The 16,759-nt window shown below is 43.1% G+C and overlaps 1 protein-coding gene across 3 annotated transcripts in view; it reads right to left on the minus strand.

Moving 5' to 3' along the window:
* The window catches only part of Ptpn21 (protein tyrosine phosphatase non-receptor type 21), a 64,914-nt gene extending 55,127 nt beyond the window's left edge, over positions 1–9,787 (minus strand). For 2 of the 3 annotated variants that reach the window (XR_002389692.2, XM_004837092.3), the window contains exons 1-2: positions 9,410–9,601; positions 5,734–6,107 (exon numbers count right to left, since the gene is read on the minus strand). Coding sequence is in view for 2 of the 3 variants with exons in the window: in XM_004837092.3 (XP_004837149.1) it covers positions 5,734–5,913 (180 nt within the window). In the remaining variant the exon portion in view is untranslated. Of the gene's footprint in view, positions 1–5,733; positions 6,108–9,409; positions 9,602–9,645 lie in introns of those variants that run through there. The other variant, XM_087195452.1, reaches the window with a different exon arrangement.
* Between the last annotated feature and the right edge of the window lie 6,972 nt (positions 9,788–16,759).

Raw genomic sequence — 16,759 nt, forward strand, 5'->3', positions numbered from 1 at the left:
TAGAAAAAGGTGCTTTATACCCATGTACAGAGCTTTGAAAACATTCAACTTTCTTTCTGCACAAAATCATAGGGCAAATAAAGGATGACCAAGCTGAACTGCTGTCCATGCTCATCAATCTAAATGCAAAACAAGAGTCTCCAGTTTTAAGCTAAGTACACATTTATTCAGCAACTATGCACCATAAGGTGCCAGACACTATTCTAGACCCCAGTGATATACCAGTGAACAATGCTCCTACTCCAATGAAGCTTAGACCCTAAAGAACAAAAACTTGATATGTACGTATTACACTGCAGATACAATTTTAAAAACATTTCATGAAGATCTACAATAAATCTCAATGGGTAATCAAATATACCCATGTTTATTTAACACTAAGAAGTCACAGAACTTGTAAATTGTGCTAAATATCCTGCCTTCTTCAACAAAGTCATTTGAAGGTAATTTTGGGGGTGATTCAGTCTTTAACTCAATTTCAAAATTATAGTTATATAAGCTACATATGGAAACAAGAATGAAGATATGCCCAACACACACATATCCCTCAAAAACAGTTGAAAGAAAATTGTCTTCTATGATTTAAATTATAAAGATATTAAAAAATGATCTTGAAGACTTCCATGGTTTCAGAACTTTCCTACATTCTGAGGATTAAAAAGTGTTTCAAAACACCAACCAAATATAAATTGATGTTAAATAAAGACCTTAAAATCAAGAAAGCCAACGATGGTGGCACATCCTGTAATCCCAGCTACTTGGGAGGCTGAGGCAAGAGAATCATAAGTTCAGGCTGGGGATTTAGCTCAGTGGTACTGTGCCTGCCTAGAAAACGCAAGGTCCTAAATTTGATCCCTGGTATCAAAAAAAAAAGAGAGAGAGAGAGAGAGAGAATCAAGTTTGAGCCCAGCCTGGGCAACTTAGTGAGATCCTATCTCAAAATATAAAAATGGGGGGAAAAATATAGAGGGCTGGAAGTGGAGCTCAGTGATAAAATGATTGCCTTAACATGTGCAAGTTTTGGGTTCAATCCCCAGCACCTCCTCAAAACAATCAAGGAAGGCAGAGTATACAAGAAATAGAGTTTCCAATGTTAATATCCATAATCCCATGGTAAAAATGTGTTTAAATTTCTATTATTGAATAAGGAACCCTGCAAAAGATATACCCTAAAGAAGAATACATAAACTTAATCCAAAAGTTTTCATAAAACCTTTTTTTTTTAATCCTAGAATTTGGGTTGAGCATTAAAAGGAAATGAAACAGGCAAACAGAGTAACTTAAACCCTACCAAAGTTCTGTTTTTGAGGGAAATGGATAGTAACATTGTACAAATTTTTTTTTTCAGTTGGCAGGGAAACAACTGTTTAAATATAACAATTAATCAGGCATGGTGGCACACACCTGTAATCCCAGCACTCAGAGGCTGAGGCAGGAGGATCACTGGGAATTCAAGGCCAGCCTGGGCCACATAAGTTGAAGGCCAGCCTGCACTACATAATGAAATCCTGTCTCAAAACACCAAAATAAATAAATAAGACAACTAAATCATGATGGCATACTAACACTTTAGTGTAACAGTTTAGTAATGTGGAAGAAGTGTGATTACCAGTGCCTACTATAAGAACATTTTAAAAACAAGCATGCACTCTCAGTAAATGGAAGAATCAGTAGTACTTACAAAAGTAAGAAAAGAATTCCTCTGAAGAGAGTTTGATCACTCACCACAACATGGGCACCAGAGCCACAAATAATAACAGTAATGAAGACTAACACTGTGAGTTTCCTGAATTACACCAGGAGTTCTGCTAATGTCTTACATTTAATAATAAGTCCTCATCACCATATATTTCTGCCTCTACTGGAGACTGTCTTGAGCACTTCGGCAAACAGCCTTCTCAAGAGGCAAACAGAGGCCATGCCCACTGAGCAGAACTTTCCCCCGACTCCAAGGCACCTGTCTGTCCCTGGAGCAGCACTATTTCCCTTACAAAAACACCTGACTTCTCCACAACAGGCCCCTCCATGCTCCATGCTGATTCCATGCTCACCAAGCAACTTCCAGTTGGCCCTGGCTCTGTGTGACCTACCTACAAAAAGACCACAGCTTAGCTCTGGGCGCACACATAAACTGGGGTCCCTGGCAGCTCCACATCCCAGGATAAAATCTCCACACTTGGGGGAGGGTAGACAGGGGGAGGGGATATAAAAAGAATTGAGATGTGTGATGTACACGTACCAACTCCCCACGATGAATGTCATCATTATGTACTGCAGACACGTACTGATAAAAATTTTTTAAATTACTCAACTTGTGTCTTGGTTTTACATGTTATTTTTATTGAGCTGGGATATCACAGGTCTTCCCCCTGTGACGCTGGATTTTTAAGCCTACACACTGGACTCTAGGCTGTGCTGATCTCATAAGGTAACACTGCCACATTGGAGTACCTCGGCCCAGCTGATACGTTGCCTCACTACCTCCTTCAAACCCCTATAATTCCCCTTAAAGACTTTCACAGCCTCTAGAAGGAAGAAAAAAAAAAAAAAGTGAAACTCAGAATGAATCATAGGCAGAGAATTTCAACAGCTCTGAGAAGCTATTGCTATAATGAACAGCAATATTTTCCTAAGGGAATAATGTCTTCCCATTTTTAAGTCACTTTCTGTAGCTCAAATACAGTGAATTTGGACAAAAGTTAATCTAAATTAACTAAGTTGGATATAAGTGTATTAACCCTCTTGGTTTTAATTTCTTAATTTAGTAGAAAATCCAGACATTTGTAAAAATATTAAGGAGGGAAAAAACACACAATAGCCCCACTCACCCAGCTTAAGAAATATAATACTACTAACATAGTTGAAGCCCTGGCGATAGCATTTCAGTGGAATTATTGTGTAGCCCTTATAACTGTCATTATAGAAGGAAACGGTATTCAAGTATGCCAGAGGATCAAAGACTTTTTTTTCTCCCATTCGTACTTAGGCAATAGTGAAGCTTTATCAGACAAATCTATATGCTATGATAATAGGTTTGCCTGGCAAAGGAACGGTACAAGATACCAACATACTGCTACTTCTTGGTATGAAGCACACACAGGTTATATGTACACACTAGGAACAGGTGGTGCTCCACTCAGATTATTTCTGAACAGTCATATGGTAAGATTAGGCCTGGCACTTGAGCATCTGTTTATATGCTACAGAACAGAGCTTCTGGGGCTTTCAAAGGAAACGTTTCCTACACAGACTTTTTTTTGGTACCAGGGATCGAATTTGGGACCTTGCGCTTTCTAGGCAGGCGGTGGCACCACTGAGCTAAATCCCTGGTCCTACAGACTTTCTAACCACGACTGCAGTTAAATGTTGGAAGCAAAGGGATAGTGTCTCCACAAAGAAGACGTTTTCTAGGAGCCACACCTGCACCCTCTCAAACCACGATGCTCTTCTGCTGAAAACACACTTCATACCCACAGTTCCATGAAGCTGCTTGTTCCGAGAGACCAAAAGCATCTAATGGGAGACTGCAACCTCCCTAGCCCTGCACTTCCTGACCAGAAGGGAAGTGGTGCAGTGGGTGCAGTTCCATCCGCATTAGTGCAATCCATTCCATGCCTCTGGGTACAAAAATAAACAAACCATACCTCCTCAAGAAGCTGGCTTCCTGAGGTTACAGGCACACCTTAAGCATTTGGATGAAACTTATAGAAACAAAAAGAAATCAAAATAGGAAGGGAAAAAAAAAGGAGAGATGGATGAAGGAAACAAAAAAAGATGGAATAAATGCAAGGAAACATGTTCAGCCCTAGGCCAACTCTGCCAGTTTACTCTCTTCTTCTTCTTGGGCTGATCCATCAAGTTCCTTCCAAGGCTGTCCCCTCCTCTGATCAATCCTGAGGGGTCGGCCATGTCTTCATTTTCTCCCTTCATCAGCTCACCTAAATTCCCAAACCTCTTTCCTCCAGCCTGGATCTCTTGCCTGAGCTCAAGACAGACACATCTCAATACCTGTCTGCTCAATACCTGCAAATGGTGCCAACTGGCACCTCAATGTTGGTATTTATCTCCAAAACTAAACTCTGCTCTTCATTTTTTTGTTTCCCCCTCCAATTATATCTCTCCCCATCTACTGAAAACCTGAATATCAACCTGAACCCCTCCCCAGCTCTTCCCCAAAACCTGGTATGTAGGTCCTCAATGTATGCTCCAGTTCCCCACCCACTTCTCCTGATCCCCATCCAAACTCATCTGCTCCTGAAAGTCTCTGCTCTAATCATTTTCCACAAAACTCACTCATTGTAAAAACAATCATAACACACACTTGCTTAAAACTCCCTCTCTCTTCCCCACCATCAGGAAAAGTGCCGGTCCTTTAATAAAAATCCTGCACCATGGACCTGCTACTCTCAGCCTGTCCTCCCCACACTTTGGGCTTCAGGACTAGCTGCCTTCACATCTCTGGCATTGTGCAGTTCCTTTTGTTGGGACAGTCTTTTCAGTCCCTTCTAGGATTTCCCTGCCCCATCCTTAAAGTCACAGCTCAGAAACACTTTGCCCTGGGCAGCTTTCTCTTCGCTGCCCCTCCCTTAGCCTAGAGCACTGTCTACTTTCCCTATCACAGCATGAACTGGTAACAACACTAGGGTACACTCCAAACACAGTACTTAGGTACTTGGTATTTATAGGTCTTCATACTGAATATCAAATGCTTTTGCCAGGAGCAAAGTTTATTCCCTTTTTTTTTGGAGACAGAGTCTCACTATGTAGTTCAGACTGGCCTTGAACTCATTTTGTAGCCTAGGCTGGCCTTGAATTCAAATGCTGGGGATTACAGGTGTGTGCTACCACACCCGGAATTCCCAACCTTTTTTGAACTGCAAAATTAGTGTGGGATTTTCAGTTGGAACTATAACATGGACATTTATGTGGAATAACCTGTTTCTCTTTCTTTCTCTTACCACAGAGCCAGGCAGCCAAACACAAGTACGATCCTAGCCTTAATCAGAGCCTTTTTTTTTACAGGCCTTACATGGCATTTTAAATTGAAGACACTAGGTGGATATGTGAGGACTCCATTTCTCATCAACTAGATTAAGGATTCCCCAGGGCAAAACTTCCTATGTTTATAACAGACTAGTTATTAGACCTTATGGCTCTACCTGCACATTAAGTCATACAACCACCCTGAGAATTCAGCGCCACTATTATCCCTATGGTTTAGATGGGGAAACTGATACTAAGGAACACGGAATAACCACAACTAACCCAAATCAAAGTCAGTAAATATGTCTCTAGAATCTTGGCTTGTGGAAAACAGCCAATGAATCAACACTAAATGAATGAAGTCAATAAACTGTATTAGAGATCAGGATAACGCACTTGGGATTATATTAGAAGACAAGAACTACAATGCATTCATAATCTACAATGCATTCATATTTGATCTCAATTACATTTTGGGAAAACATAAACACACTCAAAATAGAGGCACTGTTAATTCTCTTACAGGGCAACCCTCAGAAAGACTTTTTGTTCTGATTTTTTTTTTTTTTTTGGAAATGGGAATCGAACTCAGGACCTTGTGCTTTTTGCACTGATCTTTTTCCCTCCTCTAGGGAGGATGGCCTGAAGGCTCAACTGTGACATCACAGGGACTGCTTTGAGTTTTGGTGACTGCAAGCAGTAAGTAGTGAAGCCGGGCCAGAGAAGCCTGCAGCCTCCTTTGTAACTTACCTCCCGCAGCTCTAGCCTTTGGGCCACAGCCTCGAGGCTCTCCTGACCAGTGCTCTCCACAGACAGTGTGAATTCCACAAACTCATTGTTGAGCAGCTGGATCCGTGCAACCAGGCAGCTCTTGCTGGACACGGTATAGCGCCGGGTGCGTTTCAATTTCAATCCAAATGGCAGTGGCATCTTCTCCCTTCCAGAGGGGACGGCTAAAGGAAGAAAAGCACCCCCACCAATCCAGAGGGGTTTTCCGAGGTGACTCCTCTCTCCAGAAGGGATGAACGCTTTCCAGTCTCTGGCTGCTCACCCAGCAGCCGCTGACGCCATCAAAAAGCAAGTGAGTCTCGAAAGGCCGAGAGAAGGGAGCGTCCACGCCAGCGCTGAGAAAAGAGGAACACTAGTAACAGGAACGATGGTCACTCTGGGCTTTGCTTTTAAAAATAAAAATCAGTGAAGGTGCATCTGCGGATGCCTCTCCACTGGAAAAAGAAGGTACTAATAGGGTCAGAGAGGCGGTGGGGAAGTTTATCCTCACCAGAGCTGAGGGCTGGGCCCTGGATCAGACTCCACCCCTCACTCTATCACTACTGACAGTGGTCACAATCCGGGGCTATTGTCAGGACAGTCAGATAAAGGCCAGCTCCACCATAATCCCAAATTTAGTAGTTAGCATCAGTGGTCATACATCTGGATGAACCCTTTTGAGTGCCCCAATACGCCAAATGTCAGAATTCTTTATACCCTGAGTCAGGTAAGAGCAAAACACCTCCAAAAGAGCCAAGCAAGAGTCCCAGTCTCTGTAGGCAAATTCACCCTGAACCCTGAATGGGAGCAATAAGCACACCCTCTCACATATGGCAGCCGTGATGGTCAAAAGTGGTAAATTCCTTAACAAATCTATATAAAAACCCTTTCTGGTTTACAAATATTCACACCACAGACAGAGATCGATAGATGATTGACTGAATGACTTGTAGGTCACAAAAGACCATACAAATGCCAGTTATCAAGCAAGGGCAGTTCTGAGAAACGTGTCCCGATGGAGACGCCTAGATTGGCGCATCAGAGGATGACAGGCTTTAAGAGCCATCCTGGATTATGCGGAGTGGACGGGGTTCAACTAGCTCAGGTAGCCAGCTGGGCGGTGAAGGGTTCAGACTATCGCGTTCTCCCAGGTAGAAGAGCACGCGGCGTTGCTGGGCCAACAGGCACCCTCAGAGGTCCCGGAACTCTCATTCCACCGCCGCGTTTCCGGACGGAAGTGCTCGGGTAGGACCAGCCCCTACGCTCCCGGGGTTCCAACCTTTGCGGGGCCAGTTCGAGCCCTACAGGCAGTAGAGAGATTGACAGCCTTCTGTGTGATGCCGTATTTGGAGTCCAAGCAACCCAAAATACGCCACTTACAACGTTTTAAACCACACCTGCTGATGGTAACTTCTGGGGAGAGACAATTGGGAATAGGCAGCAGCTCTAGCGGGCAGAGCTTGAGAGAAGCGGCTCCCTCCGCTGCGCGCTCCCGCGGTCCGAGCTGGGACTCGATCCCACAATCCTCCCTTGTTCCCAGTCTCGGCTCGGCCCGGGGGTGATGAGCACTCGGGGGGTGGGGATGGTGGGCTAGAGAACAGGGTTTAGCCGTCAGCCTCGGTTTTGTTAAACTCCATTCCACAAATGTGTATGGCATTTCTGAGCACAGGGCAGCGTAAAGACCATCTTGAGAAATCTAAGCGGAATCCTAAGCCATCGCTGTCCTTAAGAAGATTACAAGCGTGCTATAATTACATACAGAAATGGCTCTCTAATAAGGATCCGACCACGGTTTCGTTGTCTGTTTTCTTTGTGGGGTGTGTGTGTGTGTGTGTGTGTGTGTGTGTGTGTGTGTGTGTGTGTGTTTAAAGCTCTGGTTATTCCCAGAAAGATATAACAAAAAGTTAATACGAGATAGAGGAAGGTTGGGTGGGGGGGAGCCTAAAGCTACCATGATCACTGTTACAGCATGTTACAGCATTTCCGGAGTGCCTTCTCTAGGTAGAACCATGAGAATGGAGGGACATAAAAAGTATAAATACTATAAATGCTATAGTCTCCACTTGCAGAAGTTTCTGATGCTCTTTGATGTTTCAGGAGTATAAACTAAATAGATGAAGAAAAATAGGAGGGTCAAGAAATGAGAACCTTAAATAACAAGGTTTTAAGCAGAAGACTGCCTGATAAACCAACAATGTAAATTTTAAAAGATTATATACACACATCATGTATACTAAATACGCCTTCGTGAGAAAAGGTGGTGGATTTCGACTTGATATGCAAATTATTCTAACTTGAAACAGGACAGATAGTGTGGACGAAGAGACAAGATATTATATATATGAAAGGAAAGATAAATATTTGATTTGGAGGATGTTCAAATATGGTAGTTTCTTCACCACAAAGAACTGCCTTGAAGGCAGTAGATACTACATTATATAATTTAATTATTAACTTAAGCTCTGATTATGCAAACTCAAAAGTAAAATTTCATTTGTCCCTGAGATTTGGAATGTTTTACAGCATCAGGGATAAGGAAAAGCCACTGTTTTCTCTTTCTTGTTTTGGTGTTATCATGTGATTGAAACGGATGTGTGTATGTATCAGGTACATTTTCTCCCAAGATAATAGCCATAAGAATGGCTTGCTTTTTGTTTTCTTATATAAAACCCACTGTGTTAAATAACATTATTTAGTAACTTACAAAATTAATGATTACACATCTTAATTTTGCTATGTGCAGTATTTGCTACCAAATGATACAAAGTTATGAGTGTTTGGATATAATATTAAAAAGGAGTAGAAAAAATAAGATGCTTTGAGGAGACTCTTTAAGGTGTTAAAAATAATATGCAATAATTTGAAAGGTAGCTGGGTCTGGATTTATAATTATTAAAAGAAACACATAATTCCTAAATAGCTTTCAAAAAAAAAAAACCTTGGAGATACTTTGCTTACAACACCATTCTGTTATCCAGTAAGAAAATAGGTACATATTAAATTCTGCTTTAGTACGTTTACAAAAAGCAGTCTGCAGTATTTGTGAATTCATTTTAATTTCTCCTTTCAATATCATATCCCCTTTCAAAAGTTTCTCAAACACATTTTAACTCTGAATCTTGTAGCGCTTCCCATTCCCTTGTTGCTAAGGTCCTCACCACGTGTAATTTGCCAGTGCTGTTTCAACATAAAAGAATCACTAAAAGAAGATAGTATTATGACATTATTTAAATAGCTACATCTATTGCATTAAATCAAACCTGTTTCTCGCGAACAAAACATTTGTGCAAAGACAGCCTACCATAAAATGCCCTTGAAACAAAACGGACAACTATTTTCAGAGTAAAATATTGTCATATTCCAAACTTTTAAAAAAATCACAGCTATAAGGCATATAGCGATTATCTCTTGGAGTGTTCTGAATATGTTTTCCACCGTACGCTATCATAAGGCTTTCTCAGCAAAAAAAGAAAATAAGACGAGCATGCCAAGAGCGGCCAATCTAATCAGGATTTGCAGAAAGCTCAAGTCGGAATTTGCAGATCCAAGAATTCTCTTTCCAGCGTAAACATGCTTTACTCCAGAAACAAAACAAGGCGTTGCCAGTTCTTCCTTAGGCCCCCTCTCCGCAAAGTTACCAGGCAAATTTCACACTTACTTATTCCAAGAGGCACAAATATGCCCGAGACTTAAAACCCTGATCCAGAATTCAGCCGCAGCCATCCGCAGAGGTGTTCAGAAGCTCAAGACCCCTTTTAGAACTCGCTCGAGGGGATCAAAGAGGACCTGGGGAAGAGAGACTTTCCTCTTTGTTACGCTCCTGCCCATCCTCCGGCACTCCGGGGTCGCGGGCACCCGTCCGCCCGCCCCTCCCCCCGCGGGCCGCGCGCTCACCTGCACCCGCGCCCGCATCCCCGGGGCCGCGCGCCCCGCTCAGCGTCCCGCCTCCCCGGATCCCGCCGCGTGCCCGCCGCGCCCGCGCCCGCACCCGCACGCCGGCCTGCGCCGCGGCGCGCTCATCGGGCCCGCACGCCTCACTTCCTGTCTCCAGCGCCGCGACCCGCAGCGCATTCCCCAGGCCGGCGATAGCGCGGCGGCAGCAAGGGCAGAGTCCCGGAGCGGGAGCAGCTGACGCGCCGCACAGACACCCGCGGGGTGGCTGGGGGACGGACGGGCAGACGTGGGACGCGCGGCCGGAGCAGCGGAGCGGCCGGCCGGGCGGGCGGGCGGATCCGGGGAGCGGCGGCCGTGACCTCAGAGAGTTGGAATGCGGGCGGCGGGGCCCGGGGGAGGCGCGGACAGCTGCGCCGGGCCGCCGGGGAGGGGGCGCGCCGCGGCTTTTTTTAATCGTGTGACCACTTATTTTGAGAGTTTCCAAATAAAGCAGGGCTTTTAATAAAGAGGGGAGGGGGGATATTAGCTCCTTCCAAGGGGAAGGGTTGTATTCCTGCGTTGTGATTAGGTGGTGGTCTGTAAAATGCTGTTGTTGGTGGAGTTTATTCTTGTACGTTTCTTAAAGACGATTCGGATGTTACACGTCTTCGCGTAGCGTTTGCTCCGAAGGACGGACGGTGTACCGTAAAACTGGACGCCGGTCAGTACTGAGGGGGAAAGCACCCCTCTCACAAAATGCAGTCGTTGGAAAGCTTCCAGTAACCTTTGGTCCTCCAAAGAGAGCTGTATGTGAATGCAATACAGACTAGAGCTGTAAGGAAGGTGACCAGTTGTTTGGCTTCAAATACCAGATGCAACACTCCCTAGCTCTAGCTCGGTGATCTTGTGCAAAATCCTTAGCCTGTCTGTACCCGTTTCCTTTAAAATGGGGAATAATAGCAACCATCCGATCCACTAGGGTAAAATACATGAATGGTTTCATTTAATTCTAGACCCCCACCAGTAATACTTCACATTAGGTTATTTTTGGTGGGGTGGTTTTTTGGTTTTTTTATATATTGAACTACATTATTGCAACACATAAGATGAGGAAGGAAACCGCGTGACTCTACCACCATTACAATGGAGTATTTGATCTTTACTTGGCAGGTGGTTTGAGGAGTTGGAGCAAAGAGACTTAATTTATGTAAACTTTAATTTCAATGATTTTGTTTCAATGCTGTTGTTTCTGCAAAGCTTTTCAATGTTTCATTTCATTTAAATCTCATTTTCTCCAACATTATCAAGCACTTATTGAGTGCTTACTATGCTTGAGACAGTCCTCGTGCACAAAGGATTTCTGGTGTGGATGAGAAACACTATACACCGCAAGGCCTAAGTTGGGGCCACTGTCATGGGTGCCTGAGTACTGTTGAAGAAAAGGCCCAACAATACTCAGCTTGGATCGTGTTTCCAGATCCAAAACTACCTGTATTTCTAATGGGAAAAAAAAAATAGGTCAATATTTTTATTTTTATAATTCATACTTCCACTCGACTCCACCAGAGGCTCCATTTGTATGTAAAGAAAGAAAAAAGGCCTGAAAGTCAATATTTCTGGTCTGCTAGACTAGAAATGCTGGAATTGTATATGACTGATGTGCCTTTGTCATCTTCGGTTGTCATCCCAATTTGGAATTTACCCCTTTGAAATGTCTCTGGAACTCTCATCTGTTCCCCAGGTGCAATGTAATCCAAACCCTCGCCATTTTACATCCTGGTTGTTGCAGCCAGGGTGGCTTGCATCTGGTTCCTCAGTCCTCTCTTTTCCACACTACTGCTGGCTCACCTCTTTCTTGAGTTTATCACTTGGCCCTAGTGGACTCCCAAGGTTAACCTTGACTCCCCTACCTTTATGGGCTTTCTAAACACCTTTTTCTCCTCTCCTGGGACCCTTCTACCCCCCATCAAGCAGCTTTCCCAGGGCAGCACCACCTCCAATGCCCCTTCCATTGATCTGAGTTTTACCCTTCTCACTCAAGACTGCTTCCAAGACAACTTCCTAGCCACCTCATTCCACAGTGATCTCCACACTTGGCAGGAACTTTAAAAATTGTTTCATGGAGGCTTCTTTTATATCTCCTAGAATTCCTAGGAGGGTACTGGGCAGAGAGTAGGGACTAAATAAAAACTTGTTAATTGAATTGGGAAGAAAATAAAAGAATTTTAAAAATAGAAAATGACCATAAAACCCAAGTGATGTTAGACAACTGAGTTGAACTTTCTCCCTCACAGTCCACAGATGCCATTTACTGACCAAGTACTTAAGCTCTGTTTTCCCTCAGTCATGTTAATTTGCCACTAGCATTCCCATGGCGAGGCATGAGAACAACCCCTTCAAAGGGTTAGACATAAAATTATTATTGGCTTATGATTTCTATGGGAATGAGGTAATTTATATGGTTCAACCCCAAAGGTACAAAAGGGGAAGGGTGAAAATTGTCCTTCCTGCTCTCCCTGCTAGACACCCAGTTCTGGGAATAACTAGCCGTAACTTGGTCCTATGTATCTTTATAGATATTATCTATAGAAATATAAGTAACTACATCTGTGTACTGTCTTTACCTCTTTTGTAAGCCAGAAAGCAGCATTTTATACATACCTTTACACTGGAAGGTAATTCTACAATATACCATAAAGTTGAAAAAAAAGTCTACACGTAAAGTGGCAGGATAAAAAGGAAAGATAGTGTAGTTTTGGTGGTGTATTAACTAGTATTTTCTTAGTTTAAAACACACTGTATAAATTAATCATCCTATGCAAGAGTCCAAGGATTGTTCCCCACCACCAGCACCACCACAAAGACAACAATGTGGGGCTAGAATAAGAAGGTGAAATCTTCAATCTTGAAATCTTCATCCTGAGCTCTTTCTACCTCTCAACACTGCATCAGGTGTATCACCTTTTCAGTTACAAAAGAGTGAGATTTCCATAGACCTCAGGGAAATGATGATGTCAATATTTCTGTTCAGATGGACAGGAAAATGAAGAAGCATGTCAGTCTCAGTAGCAAAAGTGATTGCTGTCGGCCTGGGGATTTAGCTCAGTGGTTCCACCACCTGCCTCGCAAGTGCAAGGTCCCAAGTTTGATCCCCGGTACCAAAAAAAAAAAAAAGACAAAAGTGATTGCTGTAACTGTAATTCCCAACACTCAGGGATTTTGATCTAAGGGTAGACATGGTATATGATAGTCACAGCTGAAAAACACTGCCCCCTTCATCCCACATGTATTGGAAGGCAAATGCTGCAAGGAGAAAGATGAATAACATGCATCCCTGTCATGGATTATATCTAGATGTCCCACAAATTCTCCTGTGTTCAGAGGCCAGAACTTTGGGTGATGACTGGATTATGAGGGCAATACAACTGACTTGCTGTTAGGAGGTAGGATCTGGTCAGAGGAAGCACGTCACTATGTGCCATATGTTCCTTCTTGGCTCCTTCCTTGATTTCCTTCTTCCTATCTGCCATGCTATGAGCAGCTATCTCCTGCCATGATTTTCTCTGCTATGTTCTCCTGCCTTGGAGCCAGCCAACTTTGGAGCGAAAGGTGAACTGAAATAAACTTCTCCTTTTAATTGCAGGTGTTGAGTATTTTGTCCCAGTGATGAGAAAAGTGACTAAGACAGAATTTGGTACTAATAGTGAAGCTTTTGCCATGACACTACATGACCAGATTTTGGAATTGCCTCATGGGAAGAGTTCGGAAAAGTTTAGAAATGCTAGCTGGAAAAGCAGCCCTAGAATGTTGTAAATTGATATTGATGAGAGATTCTGGTCAGAGTTCAGTTGGAAACAAGTACTGCATTGGCAGTTGGACCAAAGGCCATGTGTGTTATGCTCTGGTAGAAAATTTTTCTATATTTTGCTCATGTTCTGAGACTTTGCAGGAGACTGAGATTAAGGAAGGTGGAATAATTAATGTGGCAGAGGAAATTTCAAGGCAGGCCAATATTTAGTCTGTGGCATGGATACTGGTTGGGCTTTTAATCAGTGCTACAATGAGAATCAAACACACACACACACACACACACACACAAAATGGCACAATTGAGTGATTTCAAAAAGTTTTGAGTTTCAGCAGAAAGGAAGCTCCTATAAAACTGAGACCTCTAAAGCTGGAACAGAGGAAATCTTGGCTTCTAATAAGATTAGTAAGAAAAATAAGCCAATACTTTACATTGGAACAATAAAAACAGGTGCCTTGAGGACATGTAAGGATCCAGCAAGAGCCTATCCTTCACAAGCTCAAATTTGCAGAGGTAAAAGACTTCTTTGAATAGAGAGCCCCAGGGCACAGTGCTCCAGGATGGACACCAAAGGAATTGGTTCCCTAGAATGTAGATCACAGTACTCAGTCATCCAGGCACTCAGAAGCCTCTGTAGCTGTGACTCAAGAAGGCCTGGCTACTGCTTGTGCAGACAGCAGACTTGGTGTCATCCACATGGTGCTTGTTTAACAGGCATGCAGCATGTGAGAGTTGTGGAGTCAGGGAGGCTTCCACTCTGATTTCAGAAGATGTCTTTCCAAAGCCTCATGTGCTCAGAGGCCAGACCTTTGGAAGATGATTGGATTTTGACTTGCTGTTAGGAGGTGGATTCTGGTCAGAAGAGGCAGATCAGTGTGGGTGTGACACAGAAGGTTACAGCTCCCTTCCTGGCTCCTCCCTTGACTCTTTTTCCTGTCCACAATGCTGTGAGTGGCTCTCTTCCACCATGCCCCTCTGCTATGTTGGAGCCAGCTGACTCTGGACTGAAACATGAACAAAAATAAACCACTCTTCCTTTTAGTTTCAGGTATAAGGAATTTTGTCGCAGTGACAAGAAAAGTGATTAAGACAATCCCTGTCTTCAAGAACTCACCAGGTACCCGGGGATTTAGCTCAATGGTTTTGCCGCCTGATGTGCAAGCGCAAGGACCCAAGTTTGATCCCTGGTACAAAAAAAAAAAAAAAAAAAGAACTCACCAGGTGAACAACAGGTAAAGGTATAATTCTCAGAGGCAAGGATGAAATTTATACATGGGTTTATAGTCTAAATGGATTGGTAATGCCTGGTTAATTGCTGCTCACATCTGAAAGGACAAATAAAAGTTCACTAGACACTCAAAGAGAAAAAAGCATTAAGCCTAGAAGAACCCTTCCTCAACCTCCACACACACTTGCAAAGGATGTGTGAAACCCAGCTGAAATGTGACCCTGAGAAGAGGCTGGAGATACCAGGGAAGTTATGTTGGAGAACTTAGGGCCCTGTGGGAGCAGAGTTAGTACTTAGCCTTCCCCCAATTTCGAAGACAATATTTTTTTCAGTCATTTTCTTTGGAAGATGGCCCAGACCCCTTTTAGATGGCACTGTGGTTTGCTGAAATCTAATTCTCATATTACCCATAGAGGAAATTATGTCACTTGTTATGGTCCAGTTTAGTTTCTTTCAAACCTAATAAATACATGTACCCCAAGCCAGGCTGGTGGTACACACCTGTAATCCCAGCACTATGGGCTGGGGGTGTAGTTCAGTGGTAGAGTGCACCTGGGTTGCACCCTGGCACCAACACTGAATAATAATAATAATAATAATAATAATAATAATAATAATAATCTCCTCCCTTCAACAGATTCTCTTATGGGGTCATCCTGAACCCCTTCCTGGAGATATGATATGGTTTGCGAAGCTGGAACTTCCAGGAGAGCATCTAGAATAGCCTCAGACTCCCAAAAGCAATCAGCCTCATAGGGCTACCCGCTCTTTGATCCAGTCCCTGGATGTTCTGGCATCTGGCTGTGTTTGCTTCTCAGATAGCCTTCAAGTCTCTTCCATAACTGAAAACTTATTGTCCTAAAGGTTAAACATTTTTTTTCATCTTTTCAGTGCTGTGGATCAAACCAAGGTCCTCATACATGCAAGGCAAAAGCTCTACCACAAAACTACACTGCAGTCTTAACTCTTTCTTGAATATATTTAAATAAACTTTCCAATTTTGAATACATTCTAATGAGAATATTTTCTACTTTTTCATAAAGTGTCTTTTCAGTATTATCTAAATGTTGGTCTGGGAATGTAGGTCTGTAGGAGAGCTTAACATGCTCCATGGTTTAACAGATCCTGGATTCAGTACCCAACACCCAAACAAAACAAAATTTCCAAATATTGACTGCCAATTTTGTAATGGTATGATGAATGGAAAAATGTATTTATGGTTCTTAGTTCTGCAATGATAGGTAACAAATCAGAAATTATTCACCTGTCTTTAGGATTGTGAACGTCATAAAAGCAGAGAATCACTCTTGTCTGTCTCTGTGTGCTGGCTCAAAGCATAGGACCTGGCTCAGTGTAGCCGTTTAATTTTTAATCAACAAACAGTGCTGGTATGAGTCAGGCCCAGTTCAAAATGCTTCAAAAATATCAACTTACTTCATCCTCATCAAAACATTTGCAGGAGAAACTAGTATCATATCTATACCACAGACGAGGAAATTGAAGCACAGCAAGAATAAACAACTTGCCTAAGGCATCAGAGGGAGCAGCCAAGCCACCATCCAAACCCAGACAGTCTGGCTCTTGGGTCCCTGTTCTCAGTTGCTGCGCTCTGGGGCTCATCAATGTTGAATGAGTGTGGGATCATTGAATTTATCCATGAGGAATGCTTGTGTACATTAGACCTTAATTTCTTTTACCCTGCAAATATTTAATAAGTGCTTACAGGTGGGCATGATGGGACATGACTGCTGCCTGAGCACTCAGAAGGCTGAGCCATGAGGATAGAAAGTTGCAGGCCAGCCTCAGATACATAGCAAGACCCTGTATCAGAAAACAAATATTTTAAAAGTGCTTATTATATGTCTAGTATTCTTTTTTTTTTTTTTTTTTGGTACCTGGGATCGAACTCAGGACCTTGCACTTTTGAGGCAGGTGGTGGCACCACTGAGCTAAATCCCCAGCCCTAGTTTTTATTTTTGAGACAAAGTCTCACTAAGTTGCTGGGGCTGGGCTTGAACTTAAAATCTTCCTGCCTCAGCCTCCCACCATACGGGCATTGCAGGTGTGTGCCACCATGCCAGCGTCATTGTCCCTTTTTA

This window comes from Heterocephalus glaber, unplaced genomic scaffold (assembly GCF_053883595.1).
Source record: "Heterocephalus glaber isolate CG9 unplaced genomic scaffold, H.glaber_assembly_v1.0 deba00001608, whole genome shotgun sequence".
Classification (NCBI taxonomy): Eukaryota; Metazoa; Chordata; class Mammalia; order Rodentia; family Bathyergidae; genus Heterocephalus; species Heterocephalus glaber.